This window comes from Amblyraja radiata, chromosome 2 (assembly GCF_010909765.2).
Source record: "Amblyraja radiata isolate CabotCenter1 chromosome 2, sAmbRad1.1.pri, whole genome shotgun sequence".
NCBI lineage: Eukaryota > Metazoa > Chordata > Chondrichthyes > Rajiformes > Rajidae > Amblyraja > Amblyraja radiata.
The window spans coordinates 51287515-51314287 of NC_045957.1; the positions used below are offsets into that span (position 1 = coordinate 51287515).

General features: G+C 42.9%; 1 protein-coding gene across 1 annotated transcript in view; it reads left to right on the forward strand.

The window, feature by feature from the left end:
• dnah11 (dynein axonemal heavy chain 11) overlaps positions 1 to 26773 on the forward strand; it is a 317498-nt gene that overhangs the window by 272915 nt on the left and 17810 nt on the right. The window contains exons 72-76 of the mRNA XM_033046160.1: positions 5914 to 6062; positions 6973 to 7100; positions 8445 to 8672; positions 10291 to 10482; positions 24534 to 24653. Of these exons, the coding sequence (XP_032902051.1) occupies positions 5914 to 6062; positions 6973 to 7100; positions 8445 to 8672; positions 10291 to 10482; positions 24534 to 24653 (817 nt within the window). The remainder of the gene's footprint in view (positions 1 to 5913; positions 6063 to 6972; positions 7101 to 8444; positions 8673 to 10290; positions 10483 to 24533; positions 24654 to 26773) is intronic.

Here is a 26773-nt window from a genome sequence, read left to right on the forward strand (position 1 = left end):
TAAATTGAATTTTGAGTGAAGATTGAGATGTTCACCAGTAACACAAAGTATTCAGCACAAATCCATGCATTGGGCCAGCAGAGATGGGAACTGTGGGAAATAGTGCAGATGAGGAATTGAAGACACTGATGGCACTACCCCTGTCTTCTCAAACTCTTAGAAGACTAAACTTAATGGAAGCAAGATGAAAATGAATTAAAAAAACAGCAGATGTTGGAAGCCTGCAATAAAAACAGTAAATGCTGAAAACAAATAGCATGCCAGGCAGCATGTTTGGAAAGAAGAATGGTTCACATTTCATATCCAAAATCCGTTGTCAGAAATGTGAAAGAGAGAAAACAAATTAATTTTCAGTGGCAGAGAAGGTGGGCTAAGAATGGGTAGAACAGGGACTATCTCTGAAAGAGTGAGACTAATGAGTAAATGTGATCATGTCCTGTACAAGTGTTCTGTTGAATTCTGACACAGTGAGTGGTTACTTGCTATTCCTGAGGGTGACTGCCCATTCCAAGTGAGGAATATCGATCCTGAGGATATGGATATTTCCATTTAATTCTTACTATTTTATGTATATCTGGCATTCAAAAGTGTGGTGCCAAAAGACCACTTCATTTTCATCTATGACACTCGGCAAAGTTGCTAAGTCATTTACCTTCAGGTTTCACTTACGGAGCTAACTGTCTTGTCAGAGTTAATGGCAGGAGCAGCGGATTCTAGTTCCTAGGACGCAGATAATAGTTCTTTGGCTGAATGCTCACATCTGCTTAACAACAAAATCATACTTTATTTCAGACTGGAGATCCAAATGAAACACATGAGTGACTTACAGCAATGTAACGTGCACCAGTTTTATTTTGGTGCACTGGAAACAACACAATTAAATTGAAGATAATGAAATGGTAGTGCGAGTCTTATGATCACCATTTAAGGCACTTGGTTTTATGAAGAATAGCACAAAATCCAAATGCCAATGTAGTTTTAGAAGAGCCATCTGTTGCTCCAAATTTACAATTGATATGATTGATCTGTAAAGTGTGTATTTGCACATGTATGTGCATGTAAATTCAAGCACTTACACAATCCTTGCCCAAATGTGACAAAGATCAGTATATCTGCCTTGCATCAATGAAAAATTGTAGTATAATAAAGTAATTAAGCAAGCAAAATCCTTCGACATACAAGACTGCAGATGCTGTAATCTGGAACAAAAATAAACAAACTGCTGGAAGAACACAGTAAGTCCGGCTACATTTGTTAAAGCAAAGATACATAGAAACATAGAAAATAGGTGCAGGAGTAGGTCATTCGGCCCTTCGAGCCTGCACCGCCATTCAATATGATCATGGCTGATCATCCAACTCAGTATCCTGTACCTGCCTTCTCTCCATACCCCCTGATCCCTTTAGCCACAAAGGCCACATCTAACTCCCTCTTAAATATAGCCAATGAACTGGCCTCAACTACCTTCTGTGGCAGAGAATTCCAGAGATTCACCACTCTCTGTGTGAAAAATGTTTTCCTCATCTCGGACCTAAAATATTTCCCTCTTATCCTTAAACTGTGACCCCTTGTTCAGGACTTCCCCAACATCGGGAACAATCTTCCTGCATCTAGCCTGTCCAACCCCTTAAGAATTTTGTAAGTTTCTATAAGATCCCCACTCAATCTTCTAAATTCTAGCGAGTACAAACCGAGTCTATCCAGTCTTTCTTCATATGAAAGTCCTGACATCCCAGGAATCAGTCTGGTTCATTCCCTGCATTCATTTCAGGTCGAGACCCTTAAAGTAAGATCCTTGTTCAGAAAACTGTTTTATATTTTGATGGTTTTTGTAGGTGTCTATATGGTGCATTTAAAATCATGATTACATTATGATGTTTAACACTTTGAAACCACAAATTGTGTTGTTATATACTAGCTTGAAGCTTAAGCAATGCAGTATCCTGCAACATTACTCATTCATTGATCTGTAGCTTTTGTTATTTAAAAACCGTAACATTTATTACAGCCCAAATTGTTTTAAGGTGTGTTATTCATGTGTGTCAGATTTTTCTGTTTTGCCCTAACAGCCGTGACTAGCGGTTATGGTTGTGGTGTAATATTTAGAATCTGGATACTTATGGTACCAACCACTGATTTCTTTATGGAGTCGCAAGAAAATAAGAAATAGCATATCCCTCCAATTGATATAAGGGCTAGCAGTTAATTAAGGAATTTCCTAATTAAGGAATTTCTGCACCTCAAACGTTAATCAAGATTGTTGGCATCTAATTCACAACTGTTGTGGTGTCACCTTGCAAACTGACGTTAGCACTGGCATCAGATGGCGGCGCACACAGTCGCAGCGGCTCGAAGCTCTCCCTTTCGGTGCTTTTCTTGTGTGTTTTTGTTTGTATGTCTGTTTGACAATGTTACGTTTTGTCGTGCGAATCTCACCTTCAGCCGACAGGATCTTCCGATTATCGGATTACAGTGTAAACAGGCAGTTAAGTGTGTTTTTCTGCATTCACGCAACATACCGGAGGAGATAGCCAGGACACCGGGCTCTCCGTGGATTGTTGTCGGCCCCATCAAACGCCGGAGACGGAGGAGGCACAGGAAACAAAAGCGTGGTCGCCGGTCCGGACTACTCGCTAGGCTAAGGCAACAACCACATAAACCACCGCTACCCAGCATCATTCTCACCAACGCCAGATCTATCACCAACAAAATGGACGAACTAAGACTACAGGTCGCCGCAAATAAATTCATCGCGGACAGTTGCATTCTGCTAATAACAGAGACGTGGCTACACGAACTTGTACCGACGGAGCCATTGAGCTAGCAGGCCGCACAGCATTTCGCTGGGATAGAAACAAAGACACCGGTAAGAACAAAGGAGGGGGGTTATGCATCTACGTTCACAACAACTGGTGCACAAATACCACAATCATAGACAGACACTGTTCTGCTGATTTGGAGTACCTGATAATTAGATGCAGGCCTTTCTACCTTCCACGTGAGTTTACCGTGGTCATAGTTACAGCTGTGTATATCCCACTGGATGCTAATGCTAGCATAGCCCTAGGCTACCTCCATAGCGCTATCAGCAAACAAGAGAACACCTACCCCAAAGCAGCCCATATCATAGCTGGTGATTTCAATCACGCAGACTTAAAATCAGTTCTCCCCAAGTTTGAACAACACATCAAATGTGCAACCAGGGGAGAAAATACATTAGACAAGGCCTACTCAAACATCAAGAAGGGGTTTAGAGCCACACCACTACCACACTTAGGCCAGTCGGATCACCTATCCATTCACTTAGCACCAGCATACACCCCCCTCAGGAGAAAAGCTCAACCCACCACCAGGACTGTTAAAACTTGGCCTGAAGGAGCTTCCTCACAGCTACAGGACTGAAAGGACAAACTGGGACATTTTTGGAAATCAGGACTTGGAGGAGTACACATCCACGGTACTCTTTTACATCCAGAACTGTGTTGACAATGTCACCGTCGACAAACTCATCCGGGTGTACCCCAACCAGAAGCCGTGGATGACAAAAGAGGTCCAAACTCTCCTCAAGGACCGCAACACCGCCTTCAGGTCTGGCGACAGAGCCCTGTACAGCGCTGCTAGAGCCAACCTGAAGAAAGGCATCAGGGATGCCAAAGTGGCCCACGAGGAAGATAGAGGACCACTTTAACAACAACGATCCACGGCGGGTGTGGCAGGGCATCCGGCACATCACCAACTACAAGCCCAGCAACAGCACGATGGCCGACGGCGACGCCTCACTGGCAGAGGAGCTGAACTGCTTCTTTGCTCGCTTCGAGGCAGAACCAGAAGAGCTCGTCACCATTCTCCCACCAGCCCCTAACAACAACAACTACACCCTCACTGTGCAGGAGCATGAAGTGAGGCGGGTGCTCAGGGCGGTGAACCCGAGGAAGGCTTCCGGCCCGGATGGCGTGACAGGAAGGGTTCTGAAGGAATGTGCAGACCAGCTCTCCAAGGCTTCACGAAAATCTTCAACCTGTCCCTGTCCAAATCCATCATCCCACCGTGCCTGAAGTCTGCCACAATCATCCCACTACCAAAAAAGCCTGTTATCAGCGGCCTTAATGACTACCGACCAGTCGCTCTCACACCAGTCATCATGAAGTGTTTCGAGAGGCTGGTCCAGCAACACATCAAAGCCAGCCTCCCGCCCACCTTCGATCCACACCAGTTTGCCTACAGAGCAAATAGGTCCACTGAGGATGCCATCGCCACTGCTCTTCACACTGCACTGACCCACCTCGAACACCAGGGGAGCTATGTGAGGAAGCTTTTCATTGACTTTAGCTCCGCCTTCAATACCATCATCCCCAGCAGACTGGTCACCAAACTCATGGATTTAGGAATCTCCCAACCCATCTGCCTCTGGATCAAGGACTTTCTGTCTAACCGCCCCCAGATCGTCAGACTGGGCCATCACCTCTCCACCCCCATCACACTCAGCACCGGCTCCCCACAGGGCTGTGTGTTGAGCCCCCTCCTCTATGCCCTCTACACCCACGATTGTGCCCCCGCCCACTCCACCAACACCATCGTCAAGTTTGCGGACGACACGACTGGTTGGACGTATCTCAGGAGGAGATGAGACAGCCTACAGGGAGGAAGTCCAAAGACTGGCAGCCTGGTGTTCAGACAACAACCTCATCCTAAACACCACAAAAACAAAGGAAATTATCATAGACTTCCGTAAGAACAGTGCAGCCCCCAAACCCCTATTCATCAATGGGGACTGTGTGGAAAGGGTCTCAGACTTCAGATTCCTGGGCACACAAATTACAGAGGATCTCTCCTGGACTACAAACACCACCACAGCAGTCAAGAAGGCCCAGCAGCGATCTACTTTCTGAGGATCCTCAGGAAAAACAACCTGGAGGAGAAGCTGCTGGTGTCCTTCTACCACTGCTCCATCGAGAGTGTGCTGGCGTACTGTATAACCACATGGTATGCCAGCTGCTCTGCAGCGGACAGGAGAGCCCTTCAAAGGGTCATCAACACCGCACAAAAAATCACTGGCTGCCCACTGCCCTCCCTGAAGGACATCTTCAGCTCTCGCTGCCTTGGCAGGGCAGCCAACATCCTGAAGGACCCTTCCCACCATGGACACAACCTGTTCCACCTGCTGCCCTCTGGCAGACGGTACAGGTCTTTCAAAACTCGCACAAACAGACTCAGAGACAGCTTCTACCCCATAGCCATACGTGAACTTAACAATGCAAAATAAGAAATAACACTCACATTCAACTGAATGGTTCTACCTCAGCTGCTATTGCTATTTATCTGTAATTTTTTTTATATGTATATATTTTTACCTTTTCTTATATATTTAAAATTGCTCTTGTGAATCGCACCGTGGGATTGATTTTTAAATTTCGTTGTACCATGTGCAATGACAATAAAGAGATTCATTCATTCATCTGAGAGGCATTATTTTTATTTAAACATTCCACACTATAATGGACAGTGAGAAATAGGGTTCTTTTCTCTAGTCTCGAGTATCAACAAATGTTTGTCTGCTTTCCCAATTCACTTAATTGTGGAGCCATTCCCAAGTATTCCCAACCCACACAGGAACTAGTCCTCTAGTCTTTTTTTCCTGTAAATATTCATCAGTAGCTGCAGAGCCATGTGCACCCAAGTCATTAAGATATTATCACATTTTCAGATCAGCATATTCCAGATATAATGCATTTATTTAATTATATAACATTCTTTAACTTCCCCTTGTTTCCCCGTGTACTTAAATCGGAGAAATTTGATTGATATAACATGTGAAAATTATAGATTGCCTTAATTTTCAGTAGAAATTGAAATGGAAAGTTGTAATGCAACTGGACTAAAATATCTTCCTCCTTGTCTGTGACTTTGTTGCAGAAACTTTGTTGAAGAAAAATTAGGAACAAAATATGTTGATGGTCTGCGAATTGATTTTGCGAAATCATTTGAGGAAAGTAGCCCAGCAACTCCTATGATTTTCATCTTGTCTCCTGGGGTTGACCCTCTTAAAGATGTTGAATCACTTGGTATGAATCACTTGACCATCGTACACTCATGGACCGTAAATATTATTATCAAATCTAAAATTGTTGCCAGGGCAATTTAGAGATGCATTTAATTTTAAATGTACTCATTTTAAGAGATGTTTTCAGGAGAGAGTTAGATTTACTGAAGCTCTTGGGGCTAAAGGATTCAAGGCATGTGGGGGGAAAGCTGGAACAGGGTACTGATTTTAGATGATCAGCCATGATCATATTGAATGATGGTGCTGGCTCGAGGGGCTGAATAGCCTACTCCTGCACCTGTTTTTCTATGTTTACAGTGACCATGCTGACAGAATGAATCCTTATGAGTTGTGAACAGACTTTGGAAGGATAGCCAGGAAAACGGTTAAATGTTACAACCACCTAATATCACATTGTAGCACCTAGTTGTCATGCTTCCTAGACCAGACTCTAGAGCATTCTATCACTTTTATTTTACTAGACACAAAATGCTGGAGTAACTCAGCAGGTCAGGCAGCATCTCTGGAGAAAAGGAATAGTGAAATTTTGGGTCAAAACCCTCCCCGTACCTTTCGTGTCCCCCACCCTAACTCTTAGTCTGAAGAAGGGTCTCGACCTGAAACGTCACCCATTCCTTCTCTCCAGAGATGCTGCCTGACCCACTGAGTTACTCCAGCATTTTGTACCTATCTTTGGTGTAAACCAGCATCTGCAGTTCCTTCATATACACTTCTATTTTGCTGCTTGTTATGTTGTAAATGTAGCACATTTGTAGAAATAGTCCACTGATAGGTGTACATGAATGAGTTTAAATCTGGCACAGTTTCATGGTTTATTTCAATAGTAGATGTAAACATGAACAGCTGTTTCACATATAGTTATTATAGTCATGTCATGGAAATATATTGGTTGTGCATTACTTTCTTTATAGGTAAAAAACTAGGGTTCACTATTGATGCTGGAAATTTTCATAATGTTTCCCTGGGCCAAGGCCAGGAGGTGGTGGCTGAATCTGCTTTGGTAAAAGCTTCCAAGGAAGGCCATTGGGTCATTTTGCAGGTACACGAAATAAAAGATACATTAAATCAACAGTTATTAACTATCAACGTCAGATGATAAAAGATCCATTTAACGAGGGCTTTCAACTAATATGTTGCATACTTATTTTAGTTGTCCATGATAATTGGTGCAAAACCTAGTTGTTTTCTCTGTATCTGTGGCTGGCTTGAAGGGAGATAAGATTTCCATTTCTATTCTGTTCCCATTCCCCTTTTCCTTGCTGTACATGTGTGTTGTGTCTAAAATTGACAATCTGAATTACCCATATGAGAGTTAGGAACAGTGGCTCCTCTGAATTTTCTTTCTATCAGGTCTCCATCTTACATTTAAACAATCAAGACGGTGAAATCTCTCTGATGGTAATCTAAAATACGATGCATATCTACATTTGGAGAATCAGACAAATTGGGGCATGAGCCATTTCCTATTGTATGGTGACCAAACGTTGTTTACAAATACACAGGACTAGATGTTAAAAGTTTAAAGTGCCAAATATCAATTTACTCCCGATGGTGATGGGAGCCTTCTGCACCCACCTCTGCTCCTCCGATGTTGAGAGAGGCTAGGCAGACACGTCATTGGGGTGATCAAATGGGCACCTACTTTCTTCGACGTTTCACTGATTGAACCCACGACGTCTCCAGTAGGCTCAGCGGTGCATTCTGACGTCCCAGAACCACCCCCTCTGCATCTGTCTAGTCGGTTATTTGGGAGACCAAATGGGGTCGTTCCTCTTCAGCCAGAGCCACTGGCTACTCCACTCTGCCACCCGTGATATTTCTTTGATGGCCTGGCGTAGGGCTTGTCCGCTGATCCCCAGGTCCTTCATCAGTCTTAAGGTAGATGTTGCCACGAATCCTCGACATCCAACTTCTTCCGGGCAGATCTTAGCTCTCCAGCCCCGCTGTTCTGCCTCCGGTTATTTATAACACTTTGGCTTTGTCCTACTAACCAATCTATTTTACAGTTCTAGCATTGCCAACTTACTCTTGTGTGGCCATGTCCTGGATTGGACTCCTTATTGGACATTTAACCACCATATTACCTGCATGTCCTGCTACCTTAATGAGTTTATCAACAAGCTTTCCAGGGTTATCATTGTTGGATAAGGATCAGAATGAAAAGATGCTTCAGAACATCATCGTGTCTCGTGCAAAGTTTTATCCTGTTCATTCTTTGTGATTAATTTGCATATATAAGTATGATAATTTGATCTTTCTAACTTCCTAACTTTGAATACAAATAAGACATTTATTACTATCAATTCAAGGTAACTATTAGATTATTCAAAAAGTAAGTTCCAGATTGTTTCATTAAAAATCTTGTCCATGCTTATGTTTTCAGAATGTTCATCTCGTGGTGAAATGGCTGGGAACACTAGAAAAGCTACTGGAACAATTCAGTGAGGGCAGTCATCCTGACTTCAGAGTCTTCATTAGTGCTGAGCCTGCACCCACCTCTGAGGAGCATGTAATTCCTCAGGGAATTCTGGAAATCTCAATCAAGATCACTAATGAGCCACCTACTGGCATGCTGGCAAACCTGCATGCAGCTATGTCTAACTTTGACCAGGTAGCAGCTACACAATTTATAGATTTAATCCTGTTCGTGCTTCATTCTATTGTGTCAAGGTCAAGCTGACATTTTTTTCTCTCAGGTAATCTTCTAGAAATATACAATAAACATATTTACTTTCAAAGATTGAATACTATTTTTTTCAAAATGTTATTTTGAGAGAGGCTACAATGGTTGTGGCACAGTGGTAGAGTTGCTGCCTTACAACACTTGCAGCACCAAAGTCCCAGGTTCGATCCCGACTATGGGTGCTGTCTGCACGGAGTTTTTATGTTCTCCTCATAACCGCATGGGTTTTCTCCGAGATCTTTGATTTCCTCCCACACTCCAAAGACATACAGGTTTGTAGGTTCATTGGCTTGGCGTATGTGTAAAATAATTGTCCCTAATGTGTGTAGGATAGTGTTAATGTGCGGGGATCGCTTGTCGGCACGGACCCGGTGGGCCGAAGGGCCTGTCTCCATGCTATTATGAAGATTAATAGGAATATCTGGTTAAGTTGCATATCAGCACATAACCAATAAAGACTAGCATCATATCAATGTTAAGATACTGCCATGGAAAGAAAATATGTAATGCTACACTTCAAGCGAATAGAAATAAAGCTGCACACTTTTAAAATAAAATAAAGATAATTAATTAATTAATTTTGTTTGTCTTAATATACAACAGATATAGTTATGATCAGCAACCTGTTATATGTAATATAAGAGTTATAATGCCTAGCTCATCCAATATTGCTTCATTTTTATGCCATTGTTTAAAGTAGAATTACTCCCAAAAAGCTAAATTGGTACAGATTCCTTGAAACACCATATTGGGAACATGTATGAGTTTTGGCTATTCCCGCTGTCTGTTTTCGATTTTAAAGTAATCAAATCATGCAGCACAGAAACAGGCCATCGGTCCAACTTGCGCAGGCTGACCAAGATACCCATCTATGCTTGTACCACCTGCCCATGTACCTGCCCAAATGTATTTTACATCTTGTTATAGTACCTGCCTCAACTTCCTCCTCTGGCAGCTCGTTCCATATACTCACACCCTCTATGTGAAAAAAGTTGCCACTCAGATTCCTATTGAGATCAGACGAAATAGGAGCAGAATTAGGCCATTCGGCCCATCAAGTATGCTCCATCATTCAATCGTGGCTGATCTATATTTCCCTCTCAACCCCATGCTCCTGCCTTCTCCCCATTACTTTTGACACCCTTACTAATTAAGAAGCTATCAATCTCCGATTTAAAAATACCCAATGACTCAGCCTCCAAAGCCGTATGTGGCAATGAATTTCACAGATTCACCATCCTCTGGACATAGAAATTCCTCCTCATCTCCATTCTAAAGGTATGTCCTTTTATTTTGAGGCTGTGCCCTCTGGTCCTAGACTCCTACTACTGGTAATATCCACGTCTCCACATCTACCCTACAAGATCATCGCTTAAATCTCCTGCTCAACTTAAACCTAAGTCCTCTGGTTCTTGATTCCACTACTCTGGGTAAAAGACTCTGTACAATCACCTATCTATTCCCCACATGTTAAGGATAATATTTCTGATAGTTTAGGCTATAGTCAAAAAGTCATAATTGATTGCTTTTGTTTTGTGTCTTACAGAATATCTTGGAAATGTGTTCTCGAGAGCAAGAGTTCAAAACCATTCTATTCTGCCTCTGCTACTTCCATGCATGTGTTGCAGAAAGACGCAAGTTTGGCCCTCAAGGTTGGAACCGAAGTTATCCCTTCAATACAGGCGATCTTGTTATATCTGTTAACGTCCTTTACAATTACCTGGAGGCAAATACTAAAGTAAGAGAATTTTTGATGATTGTTCTAATTGTCAACACATTGATACCTTTACCAGTTTCAGAGTGAAAACTGATACGATTTAACATTGAGGGGCACAAGCAGGTTAAAGACATGAAAGACGAAAGATAACTTTCATTGGGAGATCTTCCACATCAATATCATCTCTGAAGAAGATGGATAGGTGACATTTCAGATTGGAATCCTTCAGGTTGATTGAGGTGGAGGGGAGGAAGAAAGCTGGAAGAGAGGAGGGGCTGGACAAAGCCTAGCAGGTAATAGGCTGACAGAGGTAGGAGGGTTTTATGATAGGCAGATGGTTGGACAAAGGACAGAGATGAAAAGACAGAAGGTGTGAGACAAAAGGATTGAAGAGTTGCAAATTGTGAAGCTACAGGAAGAAATGAAGGGGGGGGGAGAAATAGGTACGCCCAGGTGGGGCACAGAGGAGGGGATAAGGGGAAAGATGGGAGGTAGCAGAATGGGGGAAGAAGGGGAGGAGGGTTTATAGGTCCCTATAATTGGAGAATTCAATGTTAAAACCAGTGGGTTGTATGCTACCCTGAGAATGTGAGATGGTGTTCCTCCAGTTTGCTTGTAGCCTCACTATGGCAATGGAGGAGGCCCAAGACAGAGTATGTGAAGAGGAATTAAAATGGTTAGCTACCAGGAGATCCTGATCCTGGCAGACGAAGCACAAGTGTTCGGCGAAAATGATGCCTGGTCTCGCCGATGTATAGGAGGTCACATCAGGAACACAAGATGAAGTTTTCCATTCCTCACCCCACCCCCGCCCCCTCCCTATAATCAGTCTGAAGAAAGGTCCCAACCTGAAACATTACTTATCCATTTTCTCCAGAGATGCTCCCTGATCTGCTGAGTTACTCTGACACTCTATATATTTTTGTTGTAAACCAGCAACTGCAGTGCCTTGTTTCTATATGCTTATCACTTGCTTAAGCCAAAGATAAATAACAAAAGAAAACTAGGACGATTGAGGCATATAATTCAGGGCTATGTCATTACTGGAGCAACTTAACTTTTTGTCCACATTAACACAAGATAGCAATGCATGGAAATATCAAGGAAAGAGGAACATGAGAAGGGAGACAGAAGGGGGAAATAGGAGAAATGAAAGAGAGAAAATCTAGAAGCTCTAATGGAAGGGAGCAAAAATGGACAGGAGACAAACAGGCGTGTGATGCAAAAACCTAAGAGCGGTTAAATGTTAAAGTCAGTGTAAAGGTACGATGCCTTAATGAGCAGAGCATTAACAATAAGATACATAAATTACCTGTGTAGCTAGATATAAATGTGTTTTTTTGTTACCATGATGGGTCAGGGCCGCAAAGTGATCAAGGATGGCAACTGAACATGCAGTGACATTCAATCCTGAGGGAGGGCAGACATAAAAGAAAGAATGATGAGGTTGTGTTCTTTGTAAAGCAGGAAATCAATGCAATGGTGAGAATGGATTTTGGCTCAAAGAAATATGATATGGAGTCTGAATGAGTGGAGCAGAGAAACAGCCAGACCCAGAAATTAGAGATGCAAGAAAAGAGGGCATGATTATAATTAGGGGTGATTACAATATACATATTTATTGCTCAGACCAAGTTAGCAGTGATGCCATTAATAGAGAAATTCCTGTAATATGTACATAAAACCAATATAATGAACTGACTGGAGAATAGTCCATCCTGGACTGGTCATTGTGCCATGAAAAAAGGAATAATTAATAATCTTGTGTGTGATCCATTGGGGTGGAGAGGGCATAATGTGATAGGATTGTGAGGAGATTTACATATAAGAAACAGCAGGATGTTTGTATCTTAAAGGGCATGTAATAAATTGGACTGATTCCTGTGATGACAAGAAAGGGGTTTTCTGAAGTTGGATTGATACGCCCTATTCACGGAGCTTGGAAGAATGCAATAGGGATTTCATGGAAATGTACAAGATTTTGACAGGGCTTGAAAACTGGAACAACTTGAAAGAAGGATTTAAGAAGGAACTACAGATGCTGGTAAATCGAAGGTACACAAAAAAGCTGGAGAAACTCAGCAGGTGCAGCAGCATCTATGGAGCGAAGGAAATAGGCAACGTTTCGGGCCGAAACCCTTCTTCAGACTGATCGGGGGGGGGGGGGGGCGGGAACTCACTGGACTCCCACCATCGGGTCCGTTGACCCGCGCCACTGGACTCCGAACATCGGGTCCGTTAACCCGCGCCACTCCACCTCCCTCCAGCAACCCACAGCCGTCGCCTTACCTGGAGCCTGGACTCTCCACTGGGCCTGAAGCCTCCACGCTGCTAACTCCCACTCTCCTGGGTTTGACTCCACTGGGTCCTAGTGCTAGTCTGCCCAGCCTGGTCAACCTCAGTGGCAGTTCCACTGAGTCTTCCCCATCCCCCTCTAACTATGTGACCCCTGCTCATCCCCACCCACACCACAGCCCTCTCACCCCCACCCCCTGACCACCCACCACCCACCCCACCACCCACCACACATCGCCTCCCCACCACACATCGCCTCCCCACCACACATCGCCTCGTCCCCAGTCCACCCACCTGCCTTCCTCCGGCCCCAACCCCCATCCCTGCCGGGTGTTCACTATCCCCCCCGACCTCCCCCTCTCCCCCACCCAACGGTCTGTCCTCAACAGAGGTCTTACCTTTGTCCCCCTCCGTCCCCACCTCAATGAATTCCGCGCCCACCACGACTTGGAGCTCTTCTACCGTCACCTCCGCATCACAGCGTACTTCCATGGGAAGGAGTCCTCGCCCCCCACTGATGACCCCTTTTCCCGTCTCCAACACACCCCCTCCTCGTGGAACCCCCCTCGTGGCCAACTTCCGGCTTTAGAACTCTTCATCAAAAACTGCCGTCGCGACATCAACCGCCTCAACTTCTCCACTCCCCTGTCTCACTCCAATCTCTCCCCCCATGAACGTTCTGCCATCGACTCACTCCGCAACAACCCAGATTGGGTTATCAAACCCGCCGACAAGGGAGGTGCCGTGGCAGTCTGGCGCGCCGATCTCTACAAAGCTGAGGCCACGCGCCAACTCTCGGACACCTCCTCCTACTTACCCCTGGACCATGACCCCACTGACGAGCACCAGGCCACCATCTCCAGCACCATCACCGACTTCATCAACTCCAATGCCCTACCCGACCGAGCCTCCAACCTCATTGTTCCCCAGCCCCGCACGGCCCGAATTTACCTTCTCCCCAAAATCCACAAACCTGACTGTCCCGGAAGACCCATTGTCTCTGCCTGTTCGTGCCCCACCGAACTCATTTCCAAATACATTGACTCTATCCTATCCCCCTTGGTTAAATCCCTCCCTACCTATGTTCAAGACACCTCAGACACTTTCCGTCGTCTCCGCGCATTCCATTCTCTAGGCCCCCATCCCCTCATCTTCACCATGGACGTCCAGTCATTCTACACCTCCATCCCCCACCAGATTGGTCTCAAAGCCCTCCGGTTCTTCCTCGACCAGAGAAGCAACCTATACCCAGCCACTGACACTCTCCTCCGCCTAGCGGAGCTGGTCCTTACCCTCAATAACTTCACGTTCGACTCCTCCCATTTCCTCCAAATACAAGGCGTAGTTATGGGCACACGCATGGGCCCCAGCTATGCCTGCCTATTTGTCGGTTACGTCGAGCAATCCTTGTTCAATACATAACAGGGCCCCATCGCCGACCTCTACCTCCGCTACATCGACGACTGCTTTGGTGCCACCTCCTGCACCCGCACACAACTGACTGACTTCATCCACTTCATCACTAACTTCCATCCGGCATTCAAATACACCTGGATCATTTCCGACACTTCCCTACCATTCCTTGACCTCACTATCTCCATTGCAGGTGATAGACTTCTGACCGACATCCACTATAAACCCACTGACTCCCATGGCTATCTGGACTACACTTCTTCCCACCCTGCTTCCTGCAAGTACTCCATCCCCTACTCCCAATTCCTCCGTCTACGCCGCATCTGCTCCACGGATGAGGCGTTCCACACCAGGACATCTGAAATGTCCTAATTATTCAGGGAACGGGGGTTCCCCTCCTCCACCATAGATGAGGCTCGCACCAGGGTCTCTTCCATACCCTGCAACACTGCTCTCTCTCCCCATCCCCCCACTCGCAACAAGGGCAGAGTCCCCCTAGTCCTCACCTTTCACCCCACCAGCCGTCACATACAACAAGTAATCCTCCGTCAGTTTCGCCACCTCCAATGTGACCCCACCACTCGCCACATCTTCCCATCTCCCCCCATATCTGCCTTCCGCAAAGACCGCTCCCTCCATAACTCCCTTGTCAATTCTTCCCTTCCCTCTCGTACCACCCCCTCCCCGGGCACTTTCCCTTGCAACCGCAAGAGATGCAACACTTGTCCCTTTACCTCCCCCCTCGACTCCGTTCAAGGACCCAAGCAGTCGTTCCAGGTGCGACAGAGGTTTACCTGCATCTCCTCCAACCTCATCTATTGCATCCGCTGCTCTAGATGTCAGCAGATCTATATCGGTGAGACCAAGCGGAGGTTGGGCGATCGTTTCGCCGAACACCTCCGCTCGGTCCGCAATAACCAAGCTGACCTCCCGGTGGCTCAGCACTTCAACTCCCCCTCCCACTCCGTCTCCGACCTCTCTGTCCTGGGTCTCCTCCATGGCCACAGCGAGCAACACCGTAAATTGGAGGAACAGCACCTCATATTCCGCTTGGGGAGTCTGCATCCTGGGGGCATGAACATCGAATTCTCCCAATTTTGTTAGTCCTTGCTGTCTCCTCCCCTTCCTCAGTCCCCCTGCTGTCTCCTCCCATCCCCCAGCCTTCGGGCTCCTCCTCCTTTTTCCTTTCTTGTCCCCGCCCCCCGCCCACCCCCGATCAGTCTGAAGAAGGGTTTTGGCCCGAAATGTTGCCTATTTCCTTCGCTCCATAGATGCTGCTGCACCCGTTGAGTTTCTCCAGCTTTTTTGTGTACCTTTGAAAGAAGGATGTTCCTGATGGTTGGAGGGTTCAGAACCAGTGACCAGTAGTCACAATGTTACAGACGGTCCATTTAGAAATGAGATCAGGAGAAATGTCTTCAGCCAGGGAGAAAGTTTCTGCCACATTAAATATAGAAAATACTGTCATTATTCATATGGTTGGCAGCATCTGTGGGAAGAGAAACAGAGCTTGTGTTTTAGATTGAAGATCTTCTGTCAGAGTTCTGAGGGAGGGTTTTTGATATGAAACATTAGCTGTTTCTCTTCCCACAGAAATGGCCTGACCTGCTGATCATTTTCAGTTTTTATTTTAAACTCTAGCATCTGCAGTGTTAATGGTTTTCAACTCATTAAATCTGTTCAGTTATTCAGTAATACTAAAAGTATGTCATGGGGAAAGAAAACAGCAACAGGGTACTGAAATGGATGAGCAGCCTTGATTGTACTGCATGGTGAAGCAGCTCCAATGGTCTGAATAGCCTACATCTGTATATTGTTTACATGAGTTTATTACTAACATGGGAAAATATTGTTTCTGGTTTAAACTATTTATTATTTGAATAGGATGTGGTATGAATAGTACAGTCCACCCAAATCCATTCTATTTTGCTCACTTTGAATTGGTGTGTTCTGCATGTACTTCCTCATCGTATCATCAGTAGGTTTGAATAAGCATTTTTGAATTAATTTGAAGAAATGTTTGGGAGATAATTGGAGTGTGGCAAGTGCATAAAAGGCACATTGGATAAATAGCTCAAAAAAACATGTAACTGTGCTCTCTAACATTATGTTGCACACTGAAACTTTCCTAAACACATTTGACAAATTCCACTCCGTCTACACCTTTCACATTATGACATACCCAGTCAATCTTGGGAAAGTTCAAATCCCTTACTGCAAGAATCTTATTAGACCTGCAGCTGCCTAGAATCTACTGGTATATTTGTTTTTCTAATCCCCGTTGACTATTTGGGGACCTGTAGTACACTCCCAACATGGTCATCATCTTTCTTGTACTTCAGCTCCACCCATATAGCCTCACGAGACAAACCATCCATAATGTCACCTCAGGCCATTGCCATGACATCCTCCTTAACCAATAACCCCCTCCTCTTTTACCCTCATCTCTGTCTCTCCTGATGCACCTCTACCCAAGAGCATTGAGCTGCCTATCATGCCCCTCTCTTAACCAGGTTTCTGTAATAGCTACAACATCTTAGTTGTGGTTGGGATATATGCAAAAGAAAAATAACTGCACATTGTATATGTCTACAAAAGTTGAACACCTCTGCAAAAGATTAAGACATTTTTAGTTGGCGATTTTATTTGTTTATTATTTATTCAATTTTTATTCAACTCTTTTTTCAATTTGAACATCAGGGATGGGAAATTGGAATATGGTAATAATACAAAACAGTGGATACTGAATTAGAAGCCCAATATACACTCTGCCTGACAGTGTTTTTAACCATTGGCCTAATACCTGGAGATTGTAGTTGCTAGATTTCAAATTCTTGTAAGCTCCTTAAATGAATATCCTTGACTGCCAATCAGAAACATTGTATTTCTCGTTTCTTTGATTTAGTTGAATGTACCTGAAGCTGATGTTTGTGTTTGATGCAGACATCCTTCAATTGCCATGTTACTTCCTTCCAAGCCCACCTCAAATTCTTTGGATTAAGACAGGTGTAGATTACTTCGGCAGATACTGCCAAGCTCCTCAACAGTCTCTCCTTGATGATAAAGGCCATGCTGAAATCAGCCAAACACATCTTTTGTGTTCCTATCTCACTTATGCTGCAATTTACTGATCAGCACATCAGGATTACTTTCTGCCTGATATTTTACAGCGGTCAGGAGGCTAATTTCCTGCTTGTTACTGTGATAAACTGTGATTATCATGGTTGGGCTCTGATTAGGTGGCTTAACATCCAGCCGTGCTGTTCATTCAAAGGATGCTGCTACCCCTCTTGGGCAGCATTCGAGTGGTTTACATATCAGGCGACTGTGTAAAGAATTCCAATTCTAGTCTCTTTGAAAATCACGTTTGTATTCCTTTGGGGATAACCCCAGATCATGAATATTGCAGTAAAGAAGAAATGTCCTTCATTATGTTAACCAAACATGGTTTGCGTGTGAATATACCCAAAATTCATTAGGCAGGCAATGAAGCATTTGAAAGAAAGTAATTGGATACAGCATATTTGACAGTTTGAAACCCTGAATGAAAAACATCGACAATTAGTTATGATGATGGTGGCTATTTAGGACATGTCAGATATACAAATGACTGTATATTTTTCTATATTTGTCATTACTATGAGTTTAAGCTTCCTCCTTCCTTTGACTTTCTCAGTTCTGGTGCTTCATATACATTTTAACAGATGTATATTACTTAGTGAGCCATGTTTTGATTATAATCGAGGGTGATTAGAAGTAATTAAATCTGCCTGAGACCTTAATGGTTCATATAATTTGAATCTGAAATGTGAGTGAGTGAACAATCCACAACATCGAAAGTGTGAAACATTTTGTGTTGATTTGTTTTAAGCAATTTGTATAATTCCAATATTTAATTAAAGTAAAGTAGTTAAACAAAATACATACTAAAATAAATTGTAATATGAAAGATAATTAATTTCACACCCTCCTGGCTTGATAGTAGATTTTTGACAGTAAAATCAGACATGCAAATGAATATTGTTAAACAAGTTAAACAAGAAACAGATTATATTCATTAGCCAAACCCAACTTCAAAATTGTATGTGTTTAACGCTTTCATTGCTAGGTTTACTTACATAATTTATGATATTTGCTTACCAAATGCATAAACTATGCAGTTAATTTGCATTAACCAGGGTGTAATGTTCAGTATGTGAATAACAAAAGGTCTCCTTAAATTGGAGCTGAATTGTGCAGAAATGCAGCTCTGGTCATATTATCAATAGTGCGTATTTCTATCAGTTTAGCTTCAGCAAAATGAGAAAGAAAAAGGAAGGTGATTTATAGATATCCCAATTTTTTTGTGGCAAGCGACCTGGAAAGTTGAGAAGGACCTGCTGCTGTAATGTTGTAGGTCAAACATGCGAACACATGCATTAGGAGCGGGACTAGGCTACTCAATCTCTCGAGCTGTCTCTGCCATTTTATATCAAGACTTATCTGACTGACTGACCTCAGCTCTGCACTCCCAATTACCCACAGTAACTTTGCAATCTCTGTGAACTGTTGACTTCCATCAAATTGATCAACTCCTCCACAATAATAAGATTCTAGCCTTCTAATAACAAACAAAATTTGTTTTTTCCATTCTCTATTCCTCACATGGAATTTCAAACCCTAACCACAACAATCGGCTGCATTCACTTTCTGCGTGGGATTTCGATGATGTAGTCTGACTACATGGGTGGATGAAAGACAATTTGGGTGTAAAACCAAACAACTGGTCAAAACAGGAGGCTCAGATGGATGTCGGCAGATGTGGCAGTGCTTGCAGGCCATAACTTTCTATATGGTGGAACTGAACAGTTCAATTACAGTGACACATCACTCCTGGATGAGCCCAGTACCTTCTATGCTTGTTTGAAAAGGTGGAACAATTATGTATCTTCATGAGCCCCCAGATCCAGTGAAGCCTCTCTATTATCAGATGGTCCTTCATGAGAGTGAACCTTTGGAAAGCATCCAAACTCATCATCAAAGTCTGGGAACTAAATTTGTGCTTGCATCTATGAAACAGGATCCTCGACTTCCTCATCGGCAAACCTCAATCAGTACAAGTACTAACAACAACACCTCCACTTTGACCACCGGCAACTCAAGGCTGCATGCTCAGTCCCCTGCAGGGCTTTCTTTATACCCATGATGGTATAGCGAGACAAGGCTTCAATGCCTCCTTTGTATTCTCCATCGATACCACCATTGTTGCACAAATAACGGGTAATGACAAGTCCGAGAACAGGAGGGAGTTCAGTCATCTGGAGAGGGGTGCCCAGAACCACAATTTTGCTCTCATCATTAGCAGATCCAAATAGCTGATTGTTGACTTCAGGAAGGGAAAGCCAAAGGTCCCTACACCTGTCATCTTTGGCAGAAAGGAGTTAGAGAGAATCAACAGTTTCAAGTTTCTAATATGTGCATCTCTGATTACCAGACCTGGGTCCAGCAATTGATCCTATTACAAAGAAAGCTCACCGATGCCTCTACTTCATTAAAAGTTTGAGGAGATTCAGCATTTCGCTGAATGCTCAATCGAACTTCTGCAGCTGTAGAGTGTAGAGCATACTGACTGGTTGCGTCACAGCCTGGTTTGGCAACTCGAGCGCCTAAGAACAAAGGAGATTACAGAGTGGTAGACACTACCTGGGATACTGACCTCTCCACCATCAGAGGGATCTACAGGAAGTGCTGCCTCATGAAGGCAGCTAATATCAGCAGCCTTCCAACTGAATCCTCATGGAATCCATCTACCAGATTATCCACTGTTAGACCCGGAGCTCCACCTGCTGGGCCCATGTCAGGATAACCAAACATAGTGATGTATTGAAATCCATGGGAGAAGGTAGATCTTGTGAGAAAGGCAAATTATGTTTGGTTTGATAGATTTAACTTAAATTTTATTGATTAAAGTTTTTAAATTATTTTTTTAAAATAATTTTTACATCTAATCATTTTTGACTGGTGCTCGGTGACAGTAAAACTTTGGAAATGTCAAAGACCCAAGCATTTAGTTGAATGAATGGTGGTGATGCAGGGTTCGAGGTGTGAGGGAGGGGTAGGTGCTGCAGGGTCTCAACATTGTTAACTTTTTTCTGCAGCTGGTCATATACATCAGGAGAGGCCAGTTGTGCTGGGAGCTGCTCCCCGCAGAAGGATGTGTAGGAAAGTCTGAAGTAAGGTCTCGACCCGAAACGCCACCTATTCCTTCTCTCCAGAGTTGCTGCTTGGCTCGTTGAGTTACTCCAGTATCTTGTGTCTACCCAGCAGAAAGATAGTCCCTAGGCCAGGTTGGAACGATTCATGGTCCAGGCCACAGACCAGAAAACAATGGGGTTATCGAAGACTTACCCAGCAATTCAGAGCGATAACATTTCATCAGAATCCTGCTTGTCTCCTCCTCAGATACTACCTGACGCTGTGTTTATTTTAGTATTTTCTGTTTAACTTCAGATTTACAGCCTTTGCTTTTGGACCTTTACAATTGTCCAAAACTAGTTAATGAAATTCTAAATTTAACTTGCACCAAACAAGAAGGTATAACCTTCTCTTTCTTACCATCCAGGTAATTTTTCCCAGATTCTGAAATCTGTCACAAGGATATACAATTTATGGTCCCTGAACTTTGCTTTTTAAATCCAGGAGAATTTTACTTAAAATATTTTAGGCCTTTAGTTTAAACGGTGACAATTTTATCGGGTTGAAACTTTTCAAAGTGTGTGTTTTGTTGTTACTTCATTGGTAATGCATCAGGAAAGCAAAACATTTATTAGTGTCAATAACTACTATTTACAGAAGGATTGTTTAAGAAAGAACTTCAGATGCTGGAAAAATCAAAGGTAGACAAAAATGCTGGAGAAACTCAGCGGGTGAGGCAGCATCTATGGAGCGAATGAATAGGTGACGTTTCGGATCTAGACCCTTCTTCAGACTCTTGTGGGGGGGGAGGAAGAAGAAGAAAGAGGTGGAAACAATGGGTTGTGTTAGAGCTGGGAAGGGGAGGGGAAGGAGGGAGAAACCAAGGACTACCTGAAATTGGAGAAGTCAATGTTCATACCGCTGGGGTGTAAACTACCCAAGTGAAATATGAGGTGCTGCTCCTCCAATTTGGGGTTGGACTCACCCTGGCCATGGAGGAGGCCCAGGACAGAAAGGTTTGCAGAAGAATGCTCTTTTATGGTAGACAATTCCCTTCTCATAAATTCACCTGAAAGTCAAGGAGGAAAATAGTTCAGTGAAAGATGGCACCATTTGATGGGATTATATCAAAAGATAAACATTCTTCTGCCACTTATTGGATAAAGCAAATCATTAAAATGTGTACCCAATTATGATTTCACAATTTTTTAAGATCTGGGCATTGGAGGCAAGACCAGCATTTATGTCCCATATTTCATTGCCCTTCAACTCTACACTCGTGCGTGCAAGGATTGGCACAGTCAAATATTTATTTGATATCACCATTATTCACATCCATAATTGACATTTGCTTTTTGAGTGATGAGAGTGTTGTATCTAATTGTTATTTGTTGGCCTAAAGCCCAGAACAAAGTGCAATAAAAACTGAAATTGTATGAAACACACAGCAGGTTTGTGACCTTTCCAGAAACACCATCCGACATATTTTGTTCTTTGCAGCATTTCAAAAACAACCTTTTAATGCCAATTAAACTCATAAGCAATATCTTTTTAATAGGAGAAAATATTACTATGCTCTTGAACTCCATCTGCATCTTTCTTCATTGTATTTCTGAGCCTTCAAGTTAAAGTTTGATCTAATGAAAAATTATTTAAAAGCTTATATTCCAGGAGATGGTTCATGCATGCCAGCCTCACAGAAGCCTAATTTTAGCAAAGACCATTCACAATTAATCACAATCACACTTTATTAGCCAAATATGTTTTGCAACATACGAGGAGTTTGATTTGCCATACAGTCATACTAATAAAAAGCAACAGAATACACAAAATACATTTTAACATAAACATCCACCACCGTGACCCCTCCACATTCCTCACTGTGATGGAAGGCAAAAGAAAGTTCAATCTCTTCCCTTCTTTGTTCTCCCACGGTTGGGGGCCTCAAGCCTTCTGTTGATGGGACGATCTTGACTCCCGTAGCCGACTGTCGGGCCCTCCGCGTCGGGGTGATCAAGCTCCTGCAACGTGCGGAGTCAGCTCCCCGCGCCGGCAATCAACCCCGGGTCGGGGCTGGTCGAAACCTTCTGTGACTTTGAAGCTCCCGACATGTGTGGGATGGGGTGGGATTCACTTGGAAACTTTATTTCAGTCTCTTACCTTGCCGGAGATGCGATTGTTTTCCGGGTCGTATCTCCCACATCGTGGAGCTGGAGGCCTTGCCCGGGACTGACTTTGGCCCCTAGTGGACTTGCCATTGGGGCCGATCCCTTGCCTGGGATCGATGCTCCAACCACGGCCTGCGGACTTTAACATCAGGAGCTCGCAGTCTCAAGTAAGAGACCATGTGTGGGATGGGAAGTCTCTTACTTGAGACTGCGAGCTCCTGATGTTAAAGTCCGCAGGCCGTGGTTGGAGCATCGATCCCAGGCAAGGGATCGGCCCCAATGGCAAGTCCACTAGGGGCCAAAGTCAGTCCCGGGCAAGGCCTCCAGCTCCACGATGTGGGAGATACGACCCGGAAAACAATCGCATCTCCGGCAAGGTAAGAGACTGAAATAAAGTTTCCCCCGACCCCCTCCCCATCCCACACATAAAACAAACCAGACAACATTAACACAAACTTTTAAAACACACTAAAAATAACAAAAAAGAGATGAAGGAACAGACAGACTATTGGCGTGGCTGCCATTGCGGTGCCACCCGGTGGAAGAGTCTTCCGTTTTAGACATTCTAACAAAAGATTTCTTGACTTCTGACCCAGGAGGATTTTCACCTGAACCTCAAACTTAATTTTTTATCATAATTTTATTTAATTCCATCAGTTGCACCTTATGTAATAAAGCCACAGAAAAGGATTCACTTGGATTGCACACAGTGTTGTGAGGATGAGTCCTCATTTGAATGTTAAAAAATGATGAGCATTATAAATATTGATCGTATATTTGCAAGATTGGCCACACTCAGTGATGAGACACATTTCTGTACCCTTGTTAAGAGCACAAAAAAAATTCCAGCAATTTCTATTTTGAGGCATTTTATTGGTCTGCACTATTTATTTATCTGCACTAATGCTTTCTTCAACTATTGCCAATCAAAATAATTTTATGCAAAAGAAAACCTGAGTTACAGGCATATGTATGCAGCAGTGTCTGAGCATCACAGTACCTAACCCCAACTCACCAATACAGACACTCCCTGACTTACGTAAGGGTTACCTTCTGTAAACACTTGTGTTTAGTCACATTTTATGCAAATTACCTTAAAACTAGTAGAAACTAGACTGCAGAGACTGGTTAATATACAAAATGACACAAAGTGGTGGAGGAACTCAGCAGGTCAGCGACAGTTATATGGATGGGAAAGGAATGGAGGGTTATGGTCTGAGCGCAGGTATATGGGACTAGGGGAGACTATGTGTTCGGCACGGACTAGAGGGGTCGAGATGGCCTGTTTCCGTGCTGTAATTGTTATATGGTTATATGGTTATCTCTGGAGAACATGGATATGTGACTATTTGGGTTGGGTCCCTTCTTTAGAATCAACCTGCTGAGTTACTCCATCACTCTGTGTCGTTTCACGTTAAAACTAGGCACCGATGCCGCTGGTCTGCATCAGTGGGTCCTTCTTCACCAGCTGCCATACCGTCCAGTTGACATGGCTATTTTTGGGGCTCACATTGTAGCCACTGGCCAGCAGCGCTTTCTTCAGGCTGCCATCATCAACAGCACACTCAAAGTCACCATAAGGCTCCCTCCCCTCTCACCAGCTGCTGCATCTTCCTGTCGGCTGTCACTTTGTCCTCCCCTCTGCACCACTGCTGCCTCCTCCTCTTCCTTCTCCATGGAGTCACTGACATTTTCCTCAAGTGGACAAAGCGAAGGGAGAAGGAGGCGGCGGCAGCAGTGTAGGTTGGAGCATGTATGGAGTTCAAAGCTGTCCAGTCTACCAGCTTCCATGTCCGATAATACATGATACTAAACTATTTCCTGAATCACATTAGTGTTCCAGATTCCTCATTTCATCTTCATATCATGGAAATAGGAAAACTTGCCTGTGAGAATACTGAATGTTAATAGATGCATATGTGAAAAAGTAATTCTTATTTAAATATGAATGCTTAATGTGGCAATTAACCTTAAGTAAATTAGGCAGAACTGAAAACATTTGAAGTGTTTCCATTGCCACAGGTACCCTGGGAAGATCTCCGCTTTCTTTTTGGGGAGATAATGTATGGAGGACACATTACTGATGATTGGGACAGGAGGCTGTGCCGTACTTATCTAGAGGAATTCATGCATCCAAACATGGTAAATGTTATAATTCATTAGACATTGTTGACATTGATTTTAATAAAATAACTCTTTAGTAATGGAAGGGGAAATAATTGCCTATACTGTGTCATTTTAGAAATCCAAGAAACAGCACAATAATGTTCAGGTTCTCAAAATCATCCATATAGATAAATCACTGCATAGAGAACTGGACAATGGAAAGATTACACCCTAATGATGAAGTCATATCACTCGCTATTTAACAAAATAAAACTGGTAACATATGAACAGTCTTTATGCTTGGCATAATTACTTCTCTCGTCCAAGAATACAGTTACGTCAAAGAAAAACTTTGTATCCTGATTTCTCGCTTTCCTAACATTGTATCTTTAGGCTAGAATTGTGGATAGGCAAATGGCTTGTTACATCAGTTACTAATTCAGCTCTTGTGATAACCGCTTGCGACAATGATCTGCCTAAAATCCACAGAAAAAAATCACATCTTCCTTGTCTTCAAATAAGGCACATTGAGAATTGATAGAGCATACATGATGATTGACGCTGCACTGAAATTGGCCACAAACAGTTCTTGGGAAAAACAGTATAAGGTATTTAGGGTTTTATGTAAAAAAACTAAAAGCAAAAAAAAAGAATGGCTTAGGAGTGAGTTGTGTCTGCATCTTCTATGTCACTGCTGATGGGAGCTAAAGCACTAAATTAGGATGAGAGCACAGTTTGAGCACAGAGAGCACAGAATAATCAGCATTGCTGATAGCTGTTCAAGGGACTGGATCTGCCCAGACCAGTGACATTTCAGGCACTACATGGTGATAACTGCATTGCTGAATCAAGGCAACCGTGTTCTTGCAGTAGAATGTAATTTGTTTGTGGTAGGAACTTTGTAAACATGGTGTCACCTTGTGTTCAACCTTCAATGAAATGTTACATGAGGGAGAAATATTAAACTAAACCATCAAAGTATGCATAACCTTCAATATTATATGGCAATTCTCCTCCAAGGCGTGGCTATATAGGAACCATGAACAGAAGGTTGGACAGCAGGGCATCATCGAGGATGCACAGCTTGTTTGAAGGACTCAGCCCATGTTCTTGTTCTTCAATCAAGCAATCTACTAATTACAACATTTTGCTTGCCCATTATTGTTTCATTCTATTTATTGCTTTCAACTCAACTGTAATCACCATCTACTGTTGCAAATTTAACACACAATGACTCGTGAAAGGTTATTGTAAGCCCTTGTCAACCTTTTCAGTTCTGTTCTCTGTTTTATATAGAAGCGAGGAAAATGCCTCAGCATTATTCCAAGAACTTAATTCTAAAATACATTAAGTACACGACTACTAATGGTAATTAATAACTACTTGCAAGTTATTTCGACACATTGTTAAATACTTGGAAAGTATGTCAGTATGTGGAAATAAAACAGTTACTATTTCCCTAATATGATTTCAAATATAACTATGCAGTATTATAATACATCACCTTTAGGTTCCATACCAGAACGTATGGGGCTCCAAGCCCCCTCTAATGAAAGGTCAAAAGAAATGCACTGCAGCCAATTAGAATATTCATTTCATTAGTTGATAATACTTTAAGAGATCTAAAATTCAGCCACTACTGTTTATTTGTAATTCAGAATTATTAAAGGTATTTAAATAGTGAGTAATAAGCTTCATACTAAGGCACTTACATTTCTTTTACCATTCTTGACATATTCACAAGAATGCTTTTATGATTAAGCATTGTATTTTCAGACCTTGCTGTTGGCTGTTTTTAATTAGCCATTGTGAATTCTGAACACTACAAAATATTTTTATACTTGAATGAAAAATAAAACTTATGCAAAACTAAAAAGTATGCAAGTACCCAAGGCATTTTCCTAATCCTTTCTGCATTATCCCAAAGTCAACAATCTATATATAAACATGAAGACCTTCCATTTATTTACTTTAGTTAGACATTAATTTTAATTTATTAACAGTTAAGAATTTCTAATTAAAACTTAAGTAAAAAATCATATATTTCTTAATTGGCATTATTCACCAATAAGATAAAGACATTTTGGGCAGGGATTTATATTATTTTTAACGTAAATATTAAGTTGATTTTTTGTTTGAATTATTTGTCAAAATGA